General features: G+C 44.3%; 1 protein-coding gene across 15 annotated transcripts in view; it reads left to right on the forward strand.

Annotated features, from left to right (window-relative positions):
- LOC112224885 (dedicator of cytokinesis protein 9-like) overlaps positions 1–26,744 on the forward strand; it is a 176,600-nt gene that overhangs the window by 132,562 nt on the left and 17,294 nt on the right. For 11 of the 15 annotated variants that reach the window (XM_042306714.1, XM_042306719.1, XM_042306718.1 and 8 more), the window contains exons 26-40: positions 2,098–2,223; positions 2,329–2,400; positions 3,731–3,877; positions 3,967–4,050; positions 4,156–4,267; positions 18,701–18,879; positions 18,980–19,096; positions 19,533–19,647; positions 19,763–19,896; positions 22,719–22,833; positions 23,028–23,094; positions 23,235–23,282; positions 25,013–25,152; positions 26,093–26,208; positions 26,512–26,649. In XM_042306714.1, coding sequence (XP_042162648.1) covers positions 2,098–2,223; positions 2,329–2,400; positions 3,731–3,877; positions 3,967–4,050; positions 4,156–4,267; positions 18,701–18,879; positions 18,980–19,096; positions 19,533–19,647; positions 19,763–19,896; positions 22,719–22,833; positions 23,028–23,094; positions 23,235–23,282; positions 25,013–25,152; positions 26,093–26,208; positions 26,512–26,649 — 1,710 coding nt within the window. The remainder of the gene's footprint in view (positions 1–2,097; positions 2,224–2,328; positions 2,401–3,730; positions 3,878–3,966; positions 4,051–4,155; positions 4,268–18,700; positions 18,880–18,979; positions 19,097–19,532; positions 19,648–19,762; positions 19,897–22,718; positions 22,834–23,027; positions 23,095–23,234; positions 23,283–25,012; positions 25,153–26,092; positions 26,209–26,511; positions 26,650–26,744) is intronic. The other 4 variants (XM_042306723.1, XM_042306716.1, XM_042306717.1 and 1 more) reach the window with 1 other exon arrangement.

Here is a 26,744-nt window from a genome sequence, read left to right on the forward strand (position 1 = left end):
TCTCTTTGTTGCCTCTCTGATTAATGCCCTCCTTGCCTGGTCTGTGAGTTTTGGTGGGCGGCCCTCTCTTGGCAGGTTTGTTGTGGTGCCATATTCTTTCCATTTAAAAAAAATGATTTTGGGCCTTTCAGAACAGGTGTATATATACTGAGATCATGTGACAGATCATGTGACACTGAGATTGCACATAGGTGGACTTTATTTAACAAATTATGTGACTTCGGAAGGTAATTGGTTGCACCAGATCTTATTTAGCTTCATTCATAGTAAAGGGGGTGAATTCATATGCACACACCACTTTTCAGTTAGATTTTTTTTAGCATTTCTTGATACAAGTGAACTTTTTAAATTTCACTTCACAAATTTGGACTATTTTGTGTATGTCCATTGCATGAAGTCCAAATAAAAATATATTTAAATTACAGGTTGTAGTGCAACAAAATGGGAAAAACGCCAAGGGGGATCAATACATTTTCAAGGCACTGTAGGTCTTTCCTTGTAGCACTGGACCACACGACTGGACAATAATCAAGATTAGACAAAACTAGAGCCTTCAGGACTTGCTTTGTGGAGTGTGGTGCAAAAAAAGCGGAGGATCTCTTTATTACGGCCAGACCTCTCCCCGTCTTTACAACCATTGAATCTATATGTTTTGACCATCACAGTTTACAATCTAAGGTTACACCAAGTAATTTAGTCTCCTCAACTTTGTCAACAGCCACACCATTCATTACCAGATTCAGCTGAGGTCTAGAACTTAAGGAATGATTTGTACCAAATGCAATGCTCTTAGTTTTAGAGATGTTCAGGACAAGTTTATTACTGGCCACCCATTCCAAAACAGACTGCAACTCTTTGTTAAGGGATTCAGTGACCCCATTAGCTGTGATTGCTGATGCGTATATGGTTGAATCATAAGCATAAATGGACACACATGCTTTGTTTAATGCCAGTGGCAGGTCATTGGTAAAAATAGAAAAGAGTAGAGGGCCTAGAGAGCTGCCCTGCGGTACACCACACTTTACATGTTTGACATTAGAGAAGCTTCCATTAAATATAACTCTCTGAGTTCTATTAGATAGATAGCTCTGAATCCACGATATGGCAGAGGTTGAAAAGCCATAACACAATTTTTTTTAACACAAGGTTATGGTCAATAATATCAAAATCTGCACTGAAATCTAACAGTACAGCGCCCACAATCTTCTTATTATGAATTTCTTTCAACCAATCATCAGTCATTTGTGTCAGTGCAGTACATGTTGAGTGCCCTTGTCAATAAGAATGCTGAAAGTCTGTTGTTCATTTGTTTACAGAGAAATAGCATTGTATTTGGTCAAACATCATTTTTTCCAACAGTTTGCTAAGAGCTGGCAGCAAGCTGATAGGTCTGCTGTTAGAACCAGTAAAGGCCGCTTTACCACTCTTGGGTAGCGGAATAATTTGGCTTCCTTCCAGGCCTGATGAATAAATGCTTTCCTCTATGTTCAGATTGAAGATATGACAGATAGGAGTGGCTATAGAGTCAGCTACCATCCTCTGTAGGAGTGGCTATAGAGTCAGCTACCATCCTCAGTAGCTTTCCATCGAAGTTGTCAATGCCAGGAGGTTTGTCATTATTGATCGATAACAATAATCTTTCCACCTCTCCCACACTAACTTCATAAAATTCTAACTTGCAATGCTTTTCTTTAATTATTTGTTTTTTATCCATGAATACAATTGCTCACTGTTCATTGTTGGCATTTCCTGCCCAAGTTAGCCCACTTTGCCAATTAAATAATCATTAAAATAATTGGCAACATCAAATGGTTTTGTGATGAATAAGCCATCTGATTGGATGAAAGATGGAGTTGAACGTCTTTCTGCACATTTCATTTAAAGTACTCCAAAGTTTTTTTCCAACATTCTTTATATCATTGATCTTGGCTTCATAATACAGTTTATTCTTCTTTTTGTTGAGTTTAGTCACATAATTTCTCAATTTGCACTAAGTTAGCCAGGTAAGCATGGTACTGGTCCATTTGTCATAGGGCACAATTACTTACTGTGTAGTTGTAGAACATGATGTTGTTTTTTTCTCCCTCCCTGGTTCAGTATGTGTTTAAGACCGAGCCATACACATCCTCTACCACGAGAACAGTTCACGAGGAGCTGGCCAAAGCCATGACTGCAATTCTAAAGCCTTCCACAGACTTCCTCACCAGCAACAAATTGCTAAAGGTAATGAACAGCACAGCAACAGGGTGAATAAGGGTTTTCTGGACATTAACATCAAGTTTCATGTTTGCATTGATTTGTATTTGTTTCTGTATCTCTGTTTCATAGTACTCGTGGTATTTCTTCGAAGCCTTAGTGAAGTCCATGGCACAGTACTTGATTGAGAGCAGTAAAGTGAGGGTAAGTCTGTTGTGACACTTGACTAAGCCTTTTTTTCTATGATATAAATGTCAGCTTAACATTTTGAGCTCCTAACATGCGCAGCAATGTGGGCTGCCACAGTCCTCACACAGAATAAAGCACAGCCATGTCTCATAACTAACCATCACTTCAACGCTATCCACAGCAGTCTCCCCTAACCAACCATAGCCCTGAGTTTCCTCCCTGGCATGGCCATGTATAATCAGGAAGCTGCTGTAGGAACCATTACTGTCCCTCAGGAGTGTGCCACACTGAACAGAGGAAACAGGGAGTTTCCATTAAGTGTTGCTCCCTCTACTGTGGTTCTGTGGTGGCTCACTGGGATGGCCTCCCTCTAGGAATAGCTGTGGTGGGGTCAGAAACACAACCTGGGATGGCCTCTCTCTGGGAACAGCTGTGGTGGGGTCAGAAACACAACCTGGGATGGCCTCTCTCTGGGAACAGCTGTGGTGGGGTCAGAAAGAAAACAGCAATGTGTTGTTGGAAGTGTGTAGCTCCTCGAGGACCACATTAAGAAGTTGCATAGTACTTTCATATGTCATATATCCTCTGGCACTTCTGGAATCCTAACGCAAAATCAATCTCACAGTAACAACAGTAACAGATGTGACAGTAACTGCTGTGACAGTAACAACAGTAACAGATGTGACAGTAACAGCTGTGACAGTAACAACAGTATCAGCTGTGACAGTAACAACAGTATCAGCTGTGACAGTAACAACAGTATCAGCTGTGACAGTAACAACAGTATCAGCTGTGACAGTAACAACAGTAACAACTGTGACAGTAACAACAGTAACAGCTGTGACAGTAACAGCTGTGACAGTAACAACAGTATCAGCTGTGACAGTAACAACAGTAACAACTGTGACAGTAACAACAGTAACAGCTGTGACAGTAACAGCTGTGACAGTAACAACAGTAACAGCTATGACAATAACAACAGTAACAGATGTGACAGTAACAACAGTAACAGCTGTGACAGTAACAGCTGTGACAGTAACAACAATAACAGCTGTGACAGTAACAATAGTAACAGCTGTGACAGTAACAACAGTATCAGCTGTGACTGTAACAACTCTGACAGTAACAGCTGTGACAATAACAGCTGTGAGAGTAACACCACTGACAGTAACAGCTCTGATAGTAACAACTGTGACAGTAACAACAGTAACAACTCTGATAGTAACAACAGTGACAGTAACAGCACTGACAGTAACAGCTGTCACAGTAACAACAGTAACAACTCTGATAGTAACAACAGTGACAGTAACAGCTGTGACAGTAACAACTTGTCTCTATTTCTCAGGTGTCCAGGAACCAGCGTTTCTCGGCCGGTTTCCACCACACGGTGGAGACCCTGGTCAACATGATGATGCCCCACATCACCCAGAAGTACAAGGACAACTTGGACGCAGCCCGCAACGCCAACCACAGCCTGGCTGTCTTCATCAAGGTCAGCTGGCGCCATCTGATTAGCTAGACGGGCACACATGGTCATCCTTGTGCTCTACTGAAATACTCATTTTCTTCCTGTGTCCACAGCGCTGTTTGACCCTCATGGACAGAGGCTTTGTCTTCAAGCAGATCAACCACTACATCCACTGCTTTGTGCCTGGAGACCCCAGGGTAGTTCTCATGATGATATGATTATGTTGAGTTATTACAATACCATTCATATTTCCACCACTATACCTTAGGAGTAACACTTATGTACATGTGTCTTGTTTTCAGACTCTTTTTGAGTTCAAGTTTGAGTTCCTGCGTGTCATATGCAACCACGAGCACTACATCCCCTTGAATCTGCCCATGCCTTTTGGAAATGGGAGGATACAGAGATTTCAAGGTGAGCTAAATACAATATACAGTATGAAGGTTATACCAGGGCTGTATGGGATACTTCTATTGTACTAACCTGAAACCACAATGCTTTTATACAGTAATATGATGTTGGGAAAGCTGTCTGCCAAAGTTGAAGGATCCTGTCCATTTTGTGTTCAATCAATCAATCAAATGTATTTATAAAGCCCTTTTTACATCAGCCGATGACACAGAGTGCTGTACAGAAACCCAGCCTAAAACCCCAAACAGCAAGCAATGCAGATGTAGAAGCACGGTGTCTAGGAATAACTCCCCAGAAAGGCAGGAACCTAGGAAGAAACCTAGAGAGGAACCAGGCTATGTGGGGTGGCCAGTCCTCTTCTGGCTGTGCCGGGTCGGAGATTATAACAGAACACGGCCAAGATGTTCAAATGTTCATAAATGACCAGCATGGTCAGATAACAATAATCACAGTGGTTGTAGAGTTCAGAGTGTTTTAAATTGCTTTTCCATCTCGTCAAACTCAAGCACACTACCTACCGTGCATTCAGAAAGTATTCAGTCCCAGGTTGTCATTATGGGGTATTGTGTGTAGATTGCTGAGGAAATGTTTCATTTGATGCATTTCAGAATAAGACTGTAACAAAATGTGGAACAAGTCAAGGGGTGTGAATTCTTTCCTATTGCACTATATGCTGTCAAAGTTCTGAAATACCATGACCTATACTGTCCTGATAGACCCCTACCTATACTGTCCTGATAGACCTATACTGTCCTGATAGACCTATACTGTCCTGATAGACCTATACTGTCATGATAGACCCCTACCTATACTGTCCTGATAGACCTATACTGTCCTGATAGACCCCTACCTATACTGTCCTGATAGACCTATACTGTCCTGATAGACCCCTACCTATACTGTCCTGATAGACCTATACTGTCCTGATAGACCCCTACCTATACTGTCCTGATAGACCTATACTGTCCTGATAGACCCCTACCTATACTGTCCTGATAGACCTATACTGTCCTGATAGACCCCTACCTATACTGTCCTGATAGACCCCTACCTATACTGTCCTGATAGACCTATACTGTCCTGATAGACCCCTACCTATACTGTCCTGATAGAACCCTACCTATACTGTCCTGATAGACCTATACTGTCCTGATAGACCCCTACCTATACTGTCCTGATAGACCTATACTGTCCTGATAGACCCCTACCTATACTGTCCTGATAGACCTATACTGTCCTGATAGACCTATACTGTCCTGATAGACCTATACTGTCCTGATAGACCCCTACCTATACTGTCCTGATAGACCTATACTGTCCTGATAGACCTATACTGTCCTGATAGAACACTACCTATACTGTCCTGATAGACCTATACTGTCCTGATAGACCCCTACCTATACTGTACTGATAGACCTATACTGTCCTGATAGACCCCAACCTATACTGTCCTGATAGACCTATACTGTCCTGATAGACCCCTACCTATACTGTCCTGATAGACCTATACTGTCCTGATAGACCTATACTGTCCTGATAGACCTATACTGTCCTGATAGACCCCTACCTATACTGTCCTGATAGACCCCTACCTATACTGTCCTGATAGACCTATACTGTCCTGATAGACCCCTACCTATACTGTCCTGATAGACCTATACTGTCCTGATAGACCCCTACCTATACTGTCCTGATAGACCTATACTGTCCTGATAGACCTATACTGTCCTGATAGACCTATACTGTCCTGATAGACCTATACTGTCCTGATAGACCTATACTGTCCTGATAGACCTATACTGTCCTGATAGACCCCTACCTATACTGTCCTGATAGACCTATACTGTCCTGATAGACCTATACTGTCCTGATAGACCCCTACCTATACTGTCCTGATAGACCTATACTGTCCTGATAGACCCCTACCTATACTGTCCTGATAGACCTATACTGTCCTGATAGACCTATACTGTCCTGATAGACCTATACTGTCCTGATAGACCTATACTGTCCTGATAGACCCCTACCTATACTGTCCTGATAGACCCCTACCTATACTGTCCTGATAGACCTATACTGTCCTGATAGACCTATACTGTCCTGATAGACCCCTACCTATACTGTCCTGATAGACCTATACTGTCCTGATAGACCCCTACCTATACTGTCCTGATAGACCTATACTGTCCTGATAGACCCCTACCTATACTGTCCTGATAGACCTATACTGTCCTGATAGACCTATACTGTCCTGATAGACCTATACTGTCCTGATAGACCCCTACCTATACTGTCCTGATAGACCTATACTGTCCTGATAGACCCCTACCTATACTGTCCTGATAGACCTATACTGTCCTGATAGACCTATACTGTCCTGATAGACCCCTACCTATACTGTACTGATAGACCCCTACCTATACTGTCCTGATAGACCTATACTGTCCTGATAGACCCCTACCTATACTGTCCTGATAGACCTATACTGTCCTGATAGACCCCTACCTATACTGTCCTGATAGACCTATACTGTCCTGATAGACCCTACCTATACTGTCCTGATAGACCCCTACCTATACTGTCCTGATAGACCTATACTGTCCTGATAGACCCCTACCTATACTGTCCTGATAGACCCCTACCTATACTGTCCTGATAGACCCCTACCTATACTGTCCTGATAGACCTATACTGTCCTGATAGACCCCTACCTATACTGTCCTGATAGACCTATACTGTCCTGATAGACCTATACTGTCCTGATAGACCTATACTGTCCTGATAGACCTATACTGTCCTGATAGACCCCTACCTATACTGTCCTGATAGACCTATACTGTCCTGATAGACCTATACTGTCCTGATAGACCCCTACCTATACTGTCCTGATAGACCTATACTGTCCTGATAGACCCCTACCTATACTGTCCTGATAGACCTATACTGTCCTGATAGACCCCTACCTATAATGTCCTGATAGACCTATACTGTCCTGATAGACCCTACCTATACTGTCCTGATAGACCTATACTGTCCTGATAGACCTATACTGTCCTGATAGACCTATACTGTCCTGATAGACCTATACTGTCCTGATAGACCCCTACCTATACTGTCCTGATAGACCCCAGCTATACTGTCCTGATAGACCCCTACCTATACTGTCCTGATAGACCTATACTGTCCTGATAGACCCCTACCTATACTGTCCTGATAGACCTATACTGTCCTGATAGACCTATACTGTCCTGATAGACCCCTACCTATACTGTCCTGATAGACCTATACTGTCCTGATAGACCCCTACCTATACTGTCCTGATAGACCTATACTGTCCTGATAGACCTATACTGTCCTGATAGACCCCTACCTATACTGTCCTGATAGACCTATACTGTCCTGATAGACCTATACTGTCCTGATAGACCTATACTGTCCTGATAGACCCCTACCTATACTGTCCTGATAGACCTATACTGTCCTGATAGACCCCTACCTATACTGTCCTGATAGACCTATACTGTCCTGATAGACCTATACTGTCCTGATAGACCCCTACCTATACTGTCCTGATAGACCTATACTGTCCTGATAGACCCCTACCTATACTCTCCTGATAGACCCCTACCTATACTGTCCTGATAGACCTATACTGTCCTGATAGACCTATACTGTCCTGATAGACCCCTACCTATACTGTCATGATAGACCTATACTGTCCTGATAGACCCCTACCTATACTGTCCTGATAGACCTATACTGTCCTGATAGACCTATACTGTCCTGATAGACCCCTACCTATACTGTCCTGATAGACCCCTACCTATACTGTCCTGATAGACCTATACTGTCCTGATAGACCTATACTGTCCTGATAGACCTATACTGTCCTGATAGACCCCTACCTATACTGTCCTGATAGACCCCTACCTATACTGTCCTGATAGACCTATACTGTCCTGATAGACCTATACTGTCCTGATAGACCCCTACCTATACTGTCCTGATAGACCTATACTGTCCTGATAGACCTATACTGTCCTGATAGACATATACTGTCCTGATAGACCTATACTGTCCTGATAGACCCCTACCTATACTGTCCTGATAGACCTATACTGTCCTGATAGACCTATACTGTCCTGATAGACCTATACTGTCCTGATAGACCCCTACCTATACTGTCCTGATAGACCTATACTGTCCTGATAGACCCCTACCTATACTGTCCTGATAGACCCCTACCTATACTGTCCTAATAGACCTATACTGTCCTGATAGACCTATACTGTCCTCCTGATAGACCCCTACCTATACTGTCCTGATAGACCTATACTGTCCTGATAGACCTATACTGTCCTGATAGACCCCTACCTATACTGTCCTGATAGACCCCTACCTATACTGTCCTGATAGACCTATACTGTCCTGATAGACCCCTACATGTACTGTCCTGATAGACCCCTACCTATACTGTCCTGATAGACCTATATTGTCCTGATAGACCCCTACCTATACTGTCCTGATAGACCCTACATATACTGTCCTGATAAACCCCTACCTATACTGTCCTGATAGACCTATACTGTCCTGATAGACCCCTACCTATACTGTCCTGATAGACCCCTACATATACTGTCCTGATAGACCCCTACCTATACTGTCCTGATAGACCCCTACCTATCCTGTCCTGATAGACCCCTACCTATACTGTCCTGATAGACCTATACTGACCTGATAGACCCCTACCTATACTGTCCTGATAGACCCCTACCTATACTGTCCTGATAGACCCCTACCTATACTGTCCTGATAGACCCCTACCTATACTGACCTGATAGACCAGTACCTATACTGTCCTGATAGACCCCTACCTATACTGACCTGATAGACCCCTACCTATACTGTCCTGATGGACCCCTACCTATACTGTCCTGATAGACCCCTACCTATACTGTCCTAATAGACCAGTACCTATACTGTCCTGATAGCCCCTACCTATACTGTCCTAATAGACCAGTACCTATACTGTCCTGATAGACCCCTACCTATACTTTCCTGATAGACCCTACCTATACTGTCCTGATAGACCCTACCTATACTGTCCTGATAGACCCTACCTATACTGTCCTGATAGACCTATACTGTCCTGATAGACCCCTACCTATCCTGTCCTGATAGACCCCTACCTATACTGTCCTGATAGACCTATACTGTCCTGATAGACCTATACTGTCCTGATAGACCCCTACCTATACTGTCCTGATAGACCTATACTGTCCTGATAGACCCCTACCTATACTGTCCTGATAGACCTATACTGTCCTGATAGACCCCTACCTATAATGTCCTGATAGACCTATACTGTCCTGATAGACCCCTACCTATACTGTCCTGATAGACCTATACTGTCCTGATAGACCTATACTGTCCTGATAGACCTATACTGTCCTGATAGACCTATACTGTCCTGATAGACCCCTACCTATACTGTCCTGATAGACCCCAGCTATACTGTCCTGATAGACCCCTACCTATACTGTCCTGATAGACCTATACTGTCCTGATAGACCCCTACCTATACTGTCCTGATAGACCTATACTGTCCTGATAGACCTATACTGTCCTGATAGACCCCTACCTATACTGTCCTGATAGACCTATACTGTCCTGATAGACCCCTACCTATACTGTCCTGATAGACCTATACTGTCCTGATAGACCTATACTGTCCTGATAGACCTATACTGTCCTGATAGACCCCTACCTATACTGTCCTGATAGACCTATACTGTCCTGATAGACCTATACTGTCCTGATAGACCTATACTGTCCTGATAGACCCCTACCTATACTGTCCTGATAGACCTATACTGTCCTGATAGACCCTACCTATACTGTCCTGATAGACCCCAGCTATACTGTCCTGATAGACCCCTACCTATACTGTCCTGATAGACCTATACTGTCCTGATAGACCCCTACCTATACTGTCCTGATAGACCTATACTGTCCTGATAGACCTATACTGTCCTGATAGACCCCTACCTATACTGTCATGATAGACCTATACTGTCCTGATAGACCCCTACCTATACTGTCCTGATAGACCTATACTGTCCTGATAGACCTATACTGTCCTGATAGACCCCTACCTATACTGTCCTGATAGACCCCTACCTATACTGTCCTGATAGACCTATACTGTCCTGATAGACCTATACTGTCCTGATAGACCTATACTGTCCTGATAGACCCCTACCTATACTGTCCTGATAGACCCCTACCTATACTGTCCTGATAGACCTATACTGTCCTGATAGACCTATACTGTCCTGATAGACCCCTACCTATACTGTCCTGATAGACCTATACTGTCCTGATAGACCTATACTGTCCTGATAGACATATACTGTCCTGATAGACCTATACTGTCCTGATAGACCCCTACCTATACTGTCCTGATAGACCTATACTGTCCTGATAGACCTATACTGTCCTGATAGACCTATACTGTCCTGATAGACCCCTACCTATACTGTCCTGATAGACCTATACTGTCCTGATAGACCCCTACCTATACTGTCCTGATAGACCCCTACCTATACTGTCCTAATAGACCTATACTGTCCTGATAGACCTATACTGTCCTGATAGACCCCTACCTATACTGTCCTGATAGACCTATACTGTCCTGATAGACCTATACTGTCCTGATAGACCCCTACCTATACTGTCCTGATAGACCCTACCTATACTGTCCTGATAGACCTATACTGTCCTGATAGACCCCTACATGTACTGTCCTGATAGACCCCTACCTATACTGTCCTGATAGACCTATATTGTCCTGATAGACCCCTACCTATACTGTCCTGATAGACCCTACATATACTGTCCTGATAAACCCCTACCTATACTGTCCTGATAGACCTATACTGTCCTGATAGACCCCTACCTATACTGTCCTGATAGACCCTACATATACTGTCCTGATAGACCCCTACCTATACTGTCCTGATAGACCCCTACCTATCCTGTCCTGATAGACCCCTACCTATACTGTCCTGATAGACCTATACTGACCTGATAGACCCCTACCTATACTGTCCTGATAGACCCCTACCTATACTGTCCTGATAGACCCCTACCTATACTGTCCTGATAGACCCCTACCTATACTGACCTGATAGACCAGTACCTATACTGTCCTGATAGACCCCTACCTATACTGACCTGATAGACCCCTACCTATACTGTCCTGATAGACCCCTACCTATACTGTCCTGATAGACCCCTACCTATACTGTCCTAATAGACCAGTACCTATACTGTCCTGATAGCCCCTACCTATACTGTCCTAATAGACCAGTACCTATACTGTCCTGATAGACCCCTACCTATACTTTCCTGATAGACCCCTACCTATACTGTCCTGATAGACCCCTACCTATACTGTCCTGATAGACCCCTACCTATACTGTCCTGATAGACCTATACTGTCCTGATAGACCCCTACCTATCCTGTCCTGATAGACCCCTACCTATACTGTCCTGATAGACCTATACTGTCCTGATAGACCTATACTGTCCTGATAGACCCCTACCTATACTGTCCTGATAGACCTATACTGTCCTGATAGACCCCTACCTATACTGTCCTGATAGACCTATACTGTCCTGATAGACCCCTACCTATAATGTCCTGATAGACCTATACTGTCCTGATAGACCCCTACCTATACTGTCCTGATAGACCTATACTGTCCTGATAGACCTATACTGTCCTGATAGACCTATACTGTCCTGATAGACCTATACTGTCCTGATAGACCTATACTGTCCTGATAGACCCCTACCTATACTGTCCTGATAGACCCCAGCTATACTGTCCTGATAGACCCCTACCTATACTGTCCTGATAGACCTATACTGTCCTGATAGACCCTACCTATACTGTCCTGATAGACCTATACTGTCCTGATAGACCTATACTGTCCTGATAGACCCCTACCTATACTGTCCTGATAGACCTATACTGTCCTGATAGACCCCTACCTATACTGTCCTGATAGACCTATACTGTCCTGATAGACCTATACTGTCCTGATAGACCTATACTGTCCTGATAGACCCCTACCTATACTGTCCTGATAGACCTATACTGTCCTGATAGACCTATACTGTCCTGATAGACCTATACTGTCCTGATAGACCCCTACCTATACTGTCCTGATAGACCTATACTGTCCTGATAGACCCCTACCTATACTGTCCTGATAGACCTATACTGTCCTGATAGACCTATACTGTCCTGATAGACCTATACTGTCCTGATAGACCCCTACCTATACTGTCCTGATAGACCTATACTGTCCTGATAGACCCCTACCTATACTCTCCTGATAGACCCCTACCTATACTGTCCTGATAGACCTATACTGTCCTGATAGACCTATACTGTCCTGATAGACCCCTACCTATACTGTCCTGATAGACCTATACTGTCCTGATAGACCTATACTGTCCTGATAGACCCCTACCTATACTGTCCTGATAGACCCCTACCTATACTGTCCTGATAGACCTATACTGTCCTGATAGACCCCTACATATACTGTCCTGATAGACCCCTACCTATACTGTCCTGATAGACCTATATTGTCCTGATAGACCCCTACCTATACTGTCCTGATAGACCCCTACATATACTGTCCTGATAAACCCCTACCTATACTGTCCTGATAGACCTATACTGTCCTGATAGACCCCTACCTATACTGTCCTGATAGACCCCTACATATACTGTCCTGATAGACCCTACCTATACTGTCCTGATAGACCCCTACCTATCCTGTCCTGATAGACCCCTACCTATACTGTCCTGATAGACCTATACTGACCTGATAGACCCCTACCTATACTGTCCTGATAGACCCCTACCTATACTGTCCTGATAGACCCCTACCTATACTGTCCTGATAGACCCTACCTATACTGACCTGATAGACCAGTACCTATACTGTCCTGATAGACCCCTACCTATACTGACCTGATAGACCCCTACCTATACTGTCCTGATAGACCCCTACCTATACTGTCCTGATAGACCTATACTGTCCTGATAGACCTATACTGTCCTGATAGACCCCTACCTATACTGTCCTGATAGACCTATACTGTCCTGATAGACCCCTACCTATACTGTCCTGATAGACCTATACTGTCCTGATAGACCCCTACCTATAATGTCCTGATAGACCTATACTGTCCTGATAGACCCCCTACCTATACTGTCCTGATAGACCTATACTGTCCTGATAGACCTATACTGTCCTGATAGACCTATACTGTCCTGATAGACCTATACTGTCCTGATAGACCTATACTGTCCTGATAGACCCCTACCTATACTGTCCTGATAGACCCCAGCTATACTGTCCTGATAGACCCCTACCTATACTGTCCTGATAGACCTATACTGTCCTGATAGACCCCTACCTATACTGTCCTGATAGACCTATACTGTCCTGATAGACCTATACTGTCCTGATAGACCCCTACCTATACTGTCCTGATAGACCTATACTGTCCTGATAGACCCCTACCTATACTGTCCTGATAGACCTATACTGTCCTGATAGACCTATACTGTCCTGATAGACCTATACTGTCCTGATAGACCCCTACCTATACTGTCCTGATAGACCTATACTGTCCTGATAGACCTATACTGTGCTGATAGACCTATACTGTCCTGATAGACCCCTACCTATACTGTCCTGATAGACCTATACTGTCCTGATAGACCCCTACCTATACTGTCCTGATAGACCTATACTGTCCTGATAGACCTATACTGTCCTGATAGACCTATACTGTCCTGATAGACCCCTACCTATACTGTCCTGATAGACCTATACTGTCCTGATAGACCCCTACCTATACTCTCCTGATAGACCCCTACCTATACTGTCCTGATAGACCTATACTGTCCTGATAGACCTATACTGTCCTGATAGACCCCTACCTATACTGTCCTGATAGACCTATACTGTCCTGATAGACCTATACTGTCCTGATAGACCCCTACCTATACTGTCCTGATAGACCCCTACCTATACTGTCCTGATAGACCTATACTGTCCTGATAGACCCCTACATATACTGTCCTGATAGACCCCTACCTATACTGTCCTGATAGACCTATATTGTCCTGATAGACCCCTACCTATACTGTCCTGATAGACCCTACATATACTGTCCTGATAAACCCCTACCTATACTGTCCTGATAGACCTATACTGTCCTGATAGACCCCTACCTATACTGTCCTGATAGACCCCTACATATACTGTCCTGATAGACCCCTACCTATACTGTCCTGATAGACCCCTACCTATCCTGTCCTGATAGACCCCTACCTATACTGTCCTGATAGACCTATACTGACCTGATAGACCCCTACCTATACTGTCCTGATAGACCCCTACCTATACTGTCCTGATAGACCCCTACCTATACTGTCCTGATAGACCCCTACCTATACTGACCTGATAGACCAGTACCTATACTGTCCTGATAGACCCCTACCTATACTGACCTGATAGACCCCTACCTATACTGTCCTGATAGACCCCTACCTATACTGTCCTGATAGACCCCTACCTATACTGTCCTAATAGACCAGTACCTATACTGTCCTGATAGCCCCTACCTATACTGTCCTAATAGACCAGTACCTATACTGTCCTGATAGACCCCTACCTATACTTTCCTGATAGACCCCTACCTATACTGTCCTGATAGACCCCTACCTATACTGTCCTGATAGACCCCTACCTATACTGTCCTGATAGACCTATACTGTCCTGATAGACCCCTACCTATCCTGTCCTGATAGACCCCTACCTATCCTGTCCTGATAGACCCCTACCTATACTGTCCTGATGGAACACTACTTATACTGTCCTGATTGACCCCGACCTATACTGTCCTGATTGACCCCTACCTATACTGTCCTAATAGACCAGTACCTATACTGTCCTGATAGACCCCTACCTATACTGACCTGATAGACCCCTACCTATACTGACCTGATAGACCCCTACCTATACTGTCCTGATAGACCAGTACCTATACTGTCCTGATAGACCTATACTGTCCTGATAGACCTATACTGTCCTGATAGACCTATACTGTCATGATATACCTATACTGTCCTGATAGACCCCTACCTATACTGTCCTGATTGACCCCTACTTATACTGTCCTGATAGACCCTTACCTATACTGTCCTGATAGACCCCTACCTATACTGTCCTGATTGACCCCTACTTATACTGTCCTGATAGACCCTTACCTATACTGTCCTGATAGACCCTCACCTATACTGTCCTGATAGACCTATACTGTCTTGATATACCTATACTGTCCTGATAGACCCCTACCTATACTGTCCTGATTGACCCCTACTTATACTGTCCTGATAGACCCTTACCTATACTGTCCTGATAGACCCTACCTATACTGTCCTGATTGACCCCTACTTATACTGTCCTGATAGACCCTTACCTATACTGTCCTGATAGACCCTCACCTATACTGTCCTGATAGACCTATACTGTCTTGATATACCTATACTGTCCTGATAGACCCCTACCTATACTGTCCTGATTGACCCCTACTTATACTGTCCTGATAGACCCTTACCTATACTGTCCTGATAGACCCCTACCTATACTGTCCTGATTGACCCCTACTTATACTGTCCTGATAGACCCTTACCTATACTGTCCTGATAGACCCTCACCTATACTGTCCTGATAGACCTATACTGTCCTGATAGACCTATACTGTCCTGATAGACATATACTGTCCTGATAGACCTATACTGTCCTGATAGACCCCTACCTATACTGTCCTGATAGACCTATACTGTCCTGATAGACCTATACTGTCCTGATAGACCTATACTGTCCTGATAGACCCCTACCTATACTGTCCTGATAGACCTATACTGTCCTGATAGACCCATACCTATACTGTCCTGATAGACCCCTACCTATACTGTCCTAATAGACCTATACTGTCCTGATAGACCTATACTGTCCTGATAGACCCCTACCTATACTGTCCTGATAGACCTATACTGTCCTGATAGACCTATACTGTCCTGATAGACCCCTACCTATACTGTCCTGATAGACCCCTACCTATACTGTCCTGATAGACCTATACTGTCCTGATAGACCCCTACATATACTGTCCTGATAGACCCTACCTATACTGTCCTGATAGACCTATATTGTCCTGATAGACCCCTACCTATACTGTCCTGATAGACCCCTACATATACTGTCCTGATAAACCCCTACCTATACTGTCCTGATAGACCTATACTGTCCTGATAGACCCCTACCTATACTGTCCTGATAGACCCCTACATATACTGTCCTGATAGACCCCTACCTATACTGTCCTGATAGACCCCTACCTATCCTGTCCTGATAGACCCCTACCTATACTGTCCTGATAGACCTATACTGACCTGATAGACCCCTACCTATACTGTCCTGATAGACCCCTACCTATACTGTCCTGATAGACCCCTACCTATACTGTCCTGATAGACCCCTACCTATACTGACCTGATAGACCAGTACCTATACTGTCCTGATAGACCCCTACCTATACTGACCTGATAGACCCCTACCTATACTGTCCTGATAGACCCCTACCTATACTGTCCTGATAGACCCCTACCTATACTGTCCTAATAGACCAGTACCTATACTGTCCTGATAGCCCCTACCTATACTGTCCTAATAGACCAGTACCTATACTGTCCTGATAGACCCCTACCTATACTTTCCTGATAGACCCCTACCTATACTGTCCTGATAGACCCCTACCTATACTGTCCTGATAGACCCCTACCTATACTGTCCTGATAGACCTATACTGTCCTGATAGACCCCTACCTATCCTGTCCTGATAGACCCCTACCTATCCTGTCCTGATAGACCCCTACCTATACTGTCCTGATGGAACACTACTTATACTGTCCTGATTGACCCCGACCTATACTGTCCTGATTGACCCCTACCTATACTGTCCTAATAGACCAGTACCTATACTGTCCTGATAGACCCCTACCTATACTGACCTGATAGACCCCTACCTATACTGACCTGATAGACCCCTACCTATACTGTCCTGATAGACCAGTACCTATACTGTCCTGATAGACCTATACTGTCCTGATAGACCTATACTGTCCTGATAGACCTATACTGTCATGATATACCTATACTGTCCTGATAGACCCCTACCTATACTGTCCTGATTGACCCCTACTTATACTGTCCTGATAGACCCTATACCTATACTGTCCTGATAGACCCCTACCTATACTGTCCTGATTGACCCCTACTTATACTGTCCTGATAGACCCTTACCTATACTGTCCTGATAGACCCTCACCTATACTGTCCTGATAGACCTATACTGTCTTGATATACCTATACTGTCCTGATAGACCCCTACCTATACTGTCCTGATTGACCCCTACTTATACTGTCCTGATAGACCCTTACCTATACTGTCCTGATAGACCCCTACCTATACTGTCCTGATTGACCCCTACTTATACTGTCCTGATAGACCCTTACCTATACTGTCCTGATAGACCCTCACCTATACTGTCCTGATAGACCTATACTGTCTTGATAGACCCTTACCTATACTGTCCTGATAGACCTATACTGTCCTGATAGACCTATACTGTCCTTAAAGACCCCTACCTATCAGGTAGGGAGTGAGGGAGGGAGAGGGTGAGGGAGAGGGAGAATTGTTTGGGCCTCAAATAGTTCTTATTTCATTGGAATGTGTGACTATAGCAGTAGGTTTGTCTCTGAGGCGTTGGAACCAGTCTATTTAAGGTCAAACGTCGGCTCTGGCAAACATCAAATCAGTGCATCAGTTCAAACATCAGTTCAGTGCTTCAGTTCAAACATCAGTTCAGTGCTTCAGTTCAAACATCAGTTCAGTGCTTCAGTTCAAACATCAGTTCAGTGCTTCAGTTCAAACATCAGTTCAGTGCTTCAGTTCAAACATCAGTTCAGTGCTTCAGTTCAAACATCAGTTCAGTGCTTCAGTTCAAACATCAGTTCAGTGCTTCAGTTCAAACATCAACTCAGTGCTTCAGTTCAAACATCAACTCAGTGCTTCAGTTCAAACATCAACTCAGTGCTTCAGTTCAAACATCAGTTCAGTGCTTCAGTTCAAACATCAGTTCAGTGCTTCAGTTCAAACATCAGTTCAGTGCTTCAGTTCAAACATCAGTTCAGTGCTGCGGTTGTGTTGTTGTTCACATCATAGCAGATTGTTCAGGTCGTCTTTCTAACGTCCATCTCCTGTTTGTCCTCCGCCCAGACCTCCAGTTGGACTACTCGCTGACAGACGACTTCTGTAAGAACCACTTCCTGGTTGGGCTGTTGCTGCGGGAGGTGGGCGGGGCCTTGCAGGAGTTCCGGGAGATCCGTCAGGTATCCATCCACGTGCTCAAGAACCTGATGGTCAAGCACACCTTCGACGAGCGCTACACTTCCAAGGTAAGCAGCCCAGTCATCTCTGTCTCTTTCCTCTCTAGTCATTTAGAAATTCCTCGTAAGGGTAAAGGAAGTTGATTTAATCAGATTATCTCTATTTCAGAGCCAGCAGGCTAGGTTGGCCACCCTTTACCTGCCCCTGTTTGGTCTGCTCCAGGAGAACGTCCACAGGCTCAACGTGAAGGAAGTTTCCCCATTCACCATCAACTACTCCAACAATGTAAGGCTTCTATCTCGTGGCTGGCTACGACCACAACTCAAATCAACAGCGTAAGGCTGCCATCTAGTGGCTGGCTACGACCACAACTCAAATCAACAGCGTAAGGCTGCTAACTAGTGGCTGGCTACGACCACAACTCAAATCAACAGCGTAAGGCTGCTAACTAGTGGCTGTTTACGACCACAACTCAAATCAACAGCGTAAGGCTGCCATCTAGTGGCTGGCTACGACCACAACTCAAATCAACAGCGTAAGGCTGCTAACTAGTGGCTGGCTACGACCACAACTCAAATCAACAGCGTAAGGCTGCCATCTAGTGGCTGGCTATGACAACAACTCAAATCAACAGCGTAAGGCTGCCATCTAGTGGCTGGCTACGACCACACTTCAAATCCCTAACTGCAAAGACTTGACTCATGGTTAATTTTCCTTTCAGAATGGAAGAGATGATCCACTCTTGGGCAACACCGTGATGATGACGCCTCCGAGGTCCAGTACTTTTTTTGACAACAGTTTGCACAAGGATTTGTTTGGAGTCATCTCTGGCACCGGTGAGATTCAGTGTCCTTTTGGCACCGATGTGAGATTTAACTCATGTTGTCCAGTGGTGATTGAGGGACACAAGGGTCATATATTTAACCATGCTGACGTTTCTATGTTCTTCAGCCTCCCCTCATGCATCCTCTACCCCCAACGTTAACTCTGTCCGCCACACTGACTCCCGGGGCTCCCTAATCAGCACTGACTCTGGAAACAGCCTTCATGAGAAGAGCAACGATAAGAACAACTCTCTGGACAAGGTACCGTGGACTCATACTACAGCCACTGTCATGGACCATTACTTAAAGATGATCATGTTTACTTATCATTGGTAAAATCACTGCAGGCTGAGATCTGCTTGACATCAGTTACTGAGGGTCGAGCCAATGCCTGAGGACTGTAGCACATGGCTACTGCAGTGATGTTAGTGTTAGTCTGTTAGTCTAGTTAGGCTAGAAATATATTTGGGTGGGGTCAATACGAGTTTCAGCAGCTATTTAGTTGGTCAGATTTAGGCCACAGATTTATTTGAGGATTTTCCATGCATCGTTTTCAGTATTTTCACAGACAGACACATTTTTATTTTTTTATTTTTTTTATTTCACCTTTATTTAACCAGGTAGGCTAGTTGAGAACAAGGTCTCATTTGCAACTGCGACCTGGCCAAGATAAGGCATAGCAGTGTGAGCAGACAACACAGAGTTACACATGGAATAAACAATTAACAAGTCAATAACACAGTAGAAAACAAAGGGGGAGTCTACATACAATGTGTGCAAAAGGCATGAGGAGGTAGGCGAATAATTACAATTACATGAGAGGTACACCTGTTATACCAGTGACAGTTATGAGGTTAGTGCCTGTTAACTTGTCATTGACTTCTCCATCCACCTACCCACTACTGCTGCTGGCAGAAGGAGAATTTCAGGTGGAGACACTCTGCCAATATGCTATGCTTATTTTCCCAACCCGAGGACTCAATTCGCTCCAAACGCGCCACCATGGACTTTATGGCTCACTGTCCTCAGTATCTCAGAGAATCATGACCCCACCACTCCACTCCAAGTACATAATTAGAATAAACATCCCTCACCCTTACCTTCTCCCCTTCCTCCCAAGAGTGTCCTGTGTGTGTGAGTGTGTGTTTTAGTCTTTGCCGAGGTCCTTTCTTTGCCAGGAGGATGATACACAGTTTAATCTCTGGTGCCATGAAGCACAGCTACTGCTTTCTGGTTTTCCGTAGGAGTGACACTGAAGCATGCAACCCGGCTGGAGTCTCTTCATTTCTGATCTCCCTCATGTGTGCCGTGTGACTCTTTTAGCTGTAAGAGTTATAGAGGATTGTTCTCAGAACTCTAGAACTTAGGGCTGGCACGGTTATCGTTTACGGATTCTCAACAACACAATGAAACTTTGTTGCTCCTTGCTGAAACAAGACAGGTGTTGTAGAGAACAAGTATTCGGTTGCCTAGGCAACGCCCTCCTCCTCCATTCAGAAGCACACAGACATATGCCGTCAGGAGCTGAGGAAAAAGAGAACATTTGATTGTTTATAAATGTGTCTAAATATTTCGACACATTGTAGAGTCCATGCGCCAACGAAGGAAGGCTGTTCTGAGGGCAAAAGGGTGGAGGTATAACTCAATATTAGGAAGGTGTTCCTAATGTTTGGTATAATCAGTGAATATGGAAGCTAAGTTTAGCCGCTAACTATCTCTGTCAACAAGATATGGCTTCAGTCTGTTAGCTCTGGTCTACACTAACTCATCGCTGGTAAAGGAAAACGCTGTATTTTCCCACGCTGTGGTAGATCTGCTACTGCACTGCTTCCTGCTCTCTGTTCCGGCTTGGAGAGTGCTTTGTTGCTTCCTGCTCTCTGTCCCGGCTTGGAGAGTGCTTTGTTGCTTCCTGCTCTCTGTCCCAGCTTGGAGAGTGCTTTGTTGCTTCCTGCTCTCTGTCCCGGCTTGGAGAGTGCTTTGTTGCTTCCTGCTCTCTGTCCCGGCTTGGAGAGTGCTTTGTTGCTTCCTGCTCTCTGTCCCGGCTTGGAGAGTGCTTTGTTGCTTCCTGCTCTCTGTCCCGGCTTGGAGAGTGCTTTGTTGATTCCTGCTTCCTGCTCTCTGTCCCGGCTTGGAGAGTGCTTTGTTGATTCCTGCTTCCTGCTCTCTGTCCCGGCTTGGAGAGTGCTCTGTTGATTCCTGCTTCCTGCTCTCTGTCCCGGCTTGGAGAGTGCTTTGTTGATTCCTGCTTCCTGCTCTCTGTCCCGGCTTGGAGAGTGCTTTGTTGATTCCTGCTTCCTGCTCTCTGTCCCAGCTTGGAGAGTGCTTTGTTGATTCCTGCTTCCTGCACTCTGTCCCGGCTTGGAGAGTGCTTTGTTGATTCCTGCTTCCTGCTCTCTGTCCCAGCTTGGAGAGTGCTTTGTTGATTCCTGCTCTCTGTCCCGGCTTGGAGAGTGCTTTGTTGATTCCTGCTTCCTGCACTCTGTCCCGGCTTGGATAGTGATTAAGCCCTGCACGTACAACTGATCTGACAATCTCCCCTGCATCTAGAGCCCAGAAGGGCCTGAGTGACTGACTCCATTAGTCAGTTAGGCACCATGAGTACCCTGTGCTTGCTGCCAGCCATTACAGTAGGCTTACCTGCTTATGAGTGCATCATATGAATGTAAATGTATAGGAGATAGATGCACTGAAAGGAACTTTAGTATTACATCATCAGAAATAGATGTACTGAAGGTACTTTAGTATTACATCATCAGAAATAGATGTACTGAAGGTCCTTTAGTATTACATCATCAGAAATAGATGTACTGAAGGTACTTGAGTCTATCATTGAACTGATCATGTAATACTAACGTTTAAGGTACAGAAATCAGCATTCAAAATTCTTTAGTATCTTATTGTTTCCTACCCTTTTTGCCTTATAAAACATGTACAGATGACCATACATTAAGAAAAACAACATGATACATTTGAACAACAAGCACAAATCTCCCAATAGCATTACTGTTCTGAATAGAGCAGTACCACAGGTTGTCAGTAGCGAGTGTTGTAGTGTAATTTAGCTGATCTCTGACCTCCCTCAGAGCCAGCCAGCGTCAGCTCTGAGCGGCAGCCTGCTGCGTTGTGACAAGCTGGACCAGGCTGAGATCAAGAGCCTGCTCATGTGCTTCCTCCACGTCCTCAAGAGCATGTCTGAGGGTAAGACTTCACCGCTCTCTACTCGAGCACTTCATTTGATTTCGATTTTTTTTTTGGGGGGGGGGGGTGTCCTAAATGACACCCTATTCCCTATTTTGTGCACTACTTTTGTTTAACAAGGGCCCATAGGGTACTTTAGGATACAGGGGACCATGTAGGACACACATATAACCCTTCGCCTCTCCTTCGTTCAGATGCTCTGTTTACCTACTGGAACAAGGCCTCGTCTACTGAGCTCATGGACTTCTTCACTCTCGTAGAGTAAGCATCGGACTGTCAGCTTAACCTTGTCATTGTCCCCATGCTACTTTATACCATTTTACTGTATAGATTGAGTATGTTTAAGCATCTTTTTATTAGCCGCAATGAGTAACAATGAGTCTAATGCTTTTTGTCTCCAGAGTGTGTCTCCATCAATTCAGATATATAGGAAAGAGATGCATCGCAAGGTAATGTTGCTGTCCGAAAGGTTCAATTGAAGCTGTTATGTAAAACCTATAGATGAGACTAAATGACTTCATTTATTACACCATTTGTTGATAGTTATCATGTTGAAAATGTTGCTGTTTTAATGTCAGTGTGAATATTGTCCAAGCCATTTTAACGTGATAGTACACCACAAGCTGTTCCATATCTACTGAAGATGCTATGAATGTTTTCTAGTAGCACCTGAGATTGTTTGAATGACACAACCATTGCTTGATGTCGTTAGTGATAGGTCTAAAATGTTACCCGTGTGTGGCTTGGTTTGTTGAGTTGTATTACCGTTGTAAAGTAAAGTAAAGGCCCTCAAACACTACAGAATATAACCACACACCACCCAGCTCATATATACGCTCATATTTACCTTTGGACTGGACTCTGGCACACACTTTCTCTGTGAGAGCTCTGTCCTGATGGCTCTCCTATCTCTCTGACCACCACCACTGTCTGTTTATCTGTTCACTTTAATGCTGGCAAGTTTAATATAGTAAATTAAACAAACATGGCTCCTGCCCCCTCCTGCTTGGGTAAGACTACAAATGGAATTAACTCTCCTATACTAAAAGCATGTTTTCTTCTCTCTTTTCTGATTGGCCGTCTTATAACGCCACACCACTTTGATTGGCCATGTAATTGCACCACACAACTATAACCTGCCGTGAGCTTCACCGTCTACTGTGTCTCTTTCATAGTCACATGCATGAGTTGGCTTCTGCTGCTACTAACTGCTGTAGTGCTGCTCTAGTGATGTCTGCTTCTCTGGATCACCTCACAACTGGACTTATCAACACTGAATCAAGTTTGTTTAGATGATCAGAAATACACTGAATGCACAAAACATTAAGAACACTTGCTCTTTCCATGACATCGACTGTCCAGGTGAAAGCTATGATCCCTTATTGATGTCACTTGTTAAATCCACTTCATATCAGTGTAGATGAAGGGGAGGAGACAGGTTAAAGGAGGATTTATAAGCCTTGTGGCAATATAGACATGGATTGTGTGTGTGTTCCATTCAGAGGGTGAATGGACAAGACAACACATTTTAAGTGCCTTTGAACAGGGTATGGTAGTAGGTGCCAGGCGCACCGGTTTGTGTCAAGAACGGCAAAGCTGCTGGGTTTTTCCGCGCTCAACAGTTTCCTGTGTGTTTCATGAATGATCCACCACCCAAAGGACATCCAGACAACTTGACAACTGTGGGAAGGATTGGAGTCAACATGGACCAGCATCCCTGTGGAACGCTTTGGACACCTTGTAGAGTCCATGGACCCGACGAATTGAGACTGTTCTGAGGGCAAAAGGGGGTGCAACTCAATATTAGGAAGGTGTTCCTAATGTTTTGTACACTCAGTGTAGAAAGAATAGTCGTGTGTCAAATTAGCCTCAAAATGCTCCTAACATACCTAAAGCAGACATTCCTATGGATTTTATTTTCTCTTTGGCCCTATTTCTAGCCTGGGAGACAGTTTATGATTCAGACAACCTTAAACAGGAACTGATCTGGCTACCAGGCTATACAGTATTTCCTTCTATTTTATGATCAATAGAATAGTTAGGTATGTGTAATATCCATTCTAACCTGCTAGACTAACCCTGGCCCTGGTATGTGTGATATCCATTCTAACCTGCTTGACTAACCCTGGTCCTGCGGGTAGTGGGCCAGTTGTCTAACAGTTTCCTGTTTCCTCATCAGGAGCCAGGAAGGGGTGGGACCCATAACAGCACATGAGCGGAAGTCTCAGACTTTGCCTGTGTCCCGTAACAGGGCGGGAATGATGCATGCCCGCTTACAGCAACTCAACAGCCTGGATAACTCATACACTTTTAACCACAGTAAGTGTCCCCAATCACCTGCCTCTTAACCATAGCCCCCTCCCTCTGTAGCCAGTCACCTCATCATCACCATCATCATCATCATGTGTGCCACACCCAAGTCCAAAGTCAGCCGTTCCTGAGCCATTTCTCCATGGATGTGGTGGTTTTGAGTGAACAAAAGTGAAGGGTTTTATCCTAGAAAGTATATGACCTCTCGGGGGTCAACACATATCCAGTCACCACGGTATATGTGTTGAAGGGAGGGTTTTAATCAGGACCAAGTTCACTGTTGTAACCGTTGTATTGACTTCACCAAAAGCAAAAGAGGTTCAGCTCTATAGCAAGTATCTTACTTGAGTCCCTTTAATGAAGTGAATTTCTTTGTGTTTTCAGTGTAAGAAAGATTTCAAGTGTTCTTGGAATATCTGTAGACCATGGTAAGAATGTATCAGGTCAACGACAGGCAGCTTACAGACTATTAGCTCTGTTCATTTGGTTGAATTAAGAGCATGCCATTTTAGCTGAGAATGAGCCCTTTTAAACCCTCTGTTCCCTCTGGCCTGTTCATTTCTGTTCCCTTCGTAACTCATTTCATTGTATTCAAACCTCTGAAGTTAAATGCGTTTGTTTTCAACTCAACTGAATATTATTTCCTCCTCTTAGGCAGTTTTTTTTTGTTGCCTTGATACTAATAATAGCTATTCTTTCAGACTGTATTGTAATGATTACTCACAAGAGGGCATCTATGCAGCCCTGACTCAGAGTCATCCCAAATGGCATCCTATTCCCTATATGGTGCACTACTTTTGACCAAAGCCCTATGCGCCCTGGTAAAAAAAAAAAGTAGTGCACTAAATAGAGATTAGGGTGCCGTTTGAGATGCAACCAGAGCAGTACAGGAGTGTATTGTAGGGGTGATGTGAGAGAGCTCCAGCAGTGTGGTGTGTGTCCTCTGCAGCCTATAGCCACTCTGATGCTGATGTGCTGAACCAATCGGTTCTGGAGGCTAACATCGCCACGGAGGTCTGCCTCACCGTGCTGGACACTCTCAGCATCTTCATCATGGGATTCAAGGTACACTCCTAACTGCTGGTCATGTGGCTTATAATAAGTGATCCTCAACATGTAAAACGCATCACCTTCCTTGCTTGTTATGTGATTATGTTATCTAAGAAATTTGAAACTCCCTCTTCAGCTTTGCCTTACCAATCATTGACAAGAACCCCCTCCTGCTTGTCTACATACATGCATTTGATCTATGTTGTTGGTGATTTTATTTGATATTTCATCCTTTTTCTACTTCTTACTTGATGTTTTCTGTTAGTGTCAATCTCTGGCTTTTGAAGTTGCTAACTGTCTGTCCTCGTATGTTGTCAGACCCAGCTCTGTTCGGACCATGGCCACAACCCGCTCATGAAGAAGGTGTTTGAGGTGCACCTCTGCTTCCTACAAATCAACCAATCAGAGACAGCCCTCAAGCAGGTCTTCACCTCGCTGCGCACCTTCATCTACAAGGTGAGGAGGCCATTGGTTCTTAACAGTTCACAGTAGTCAAGTGTTTTTCTCTCCCTCTCTTAACCGTGCCGACTATCTAATCATCACTGTGTGTC

The sequence above is a fragment of the Oncorhynchus tshawytscha genome, linkage group LG26 (assembly GCF_018296145.1).
Source record: "Oncorhynchus tshawytscha isolate Ot180627B linkage group LG26, Otsh_v2.0, whole genome shotgun sequence".
NCBI lineage: Eukaryota > Metazoa > Chordata > Actinopteri > Salmoniformes > Salmonidae > Oncorhynchus > Oncorhynchus tshawytscha.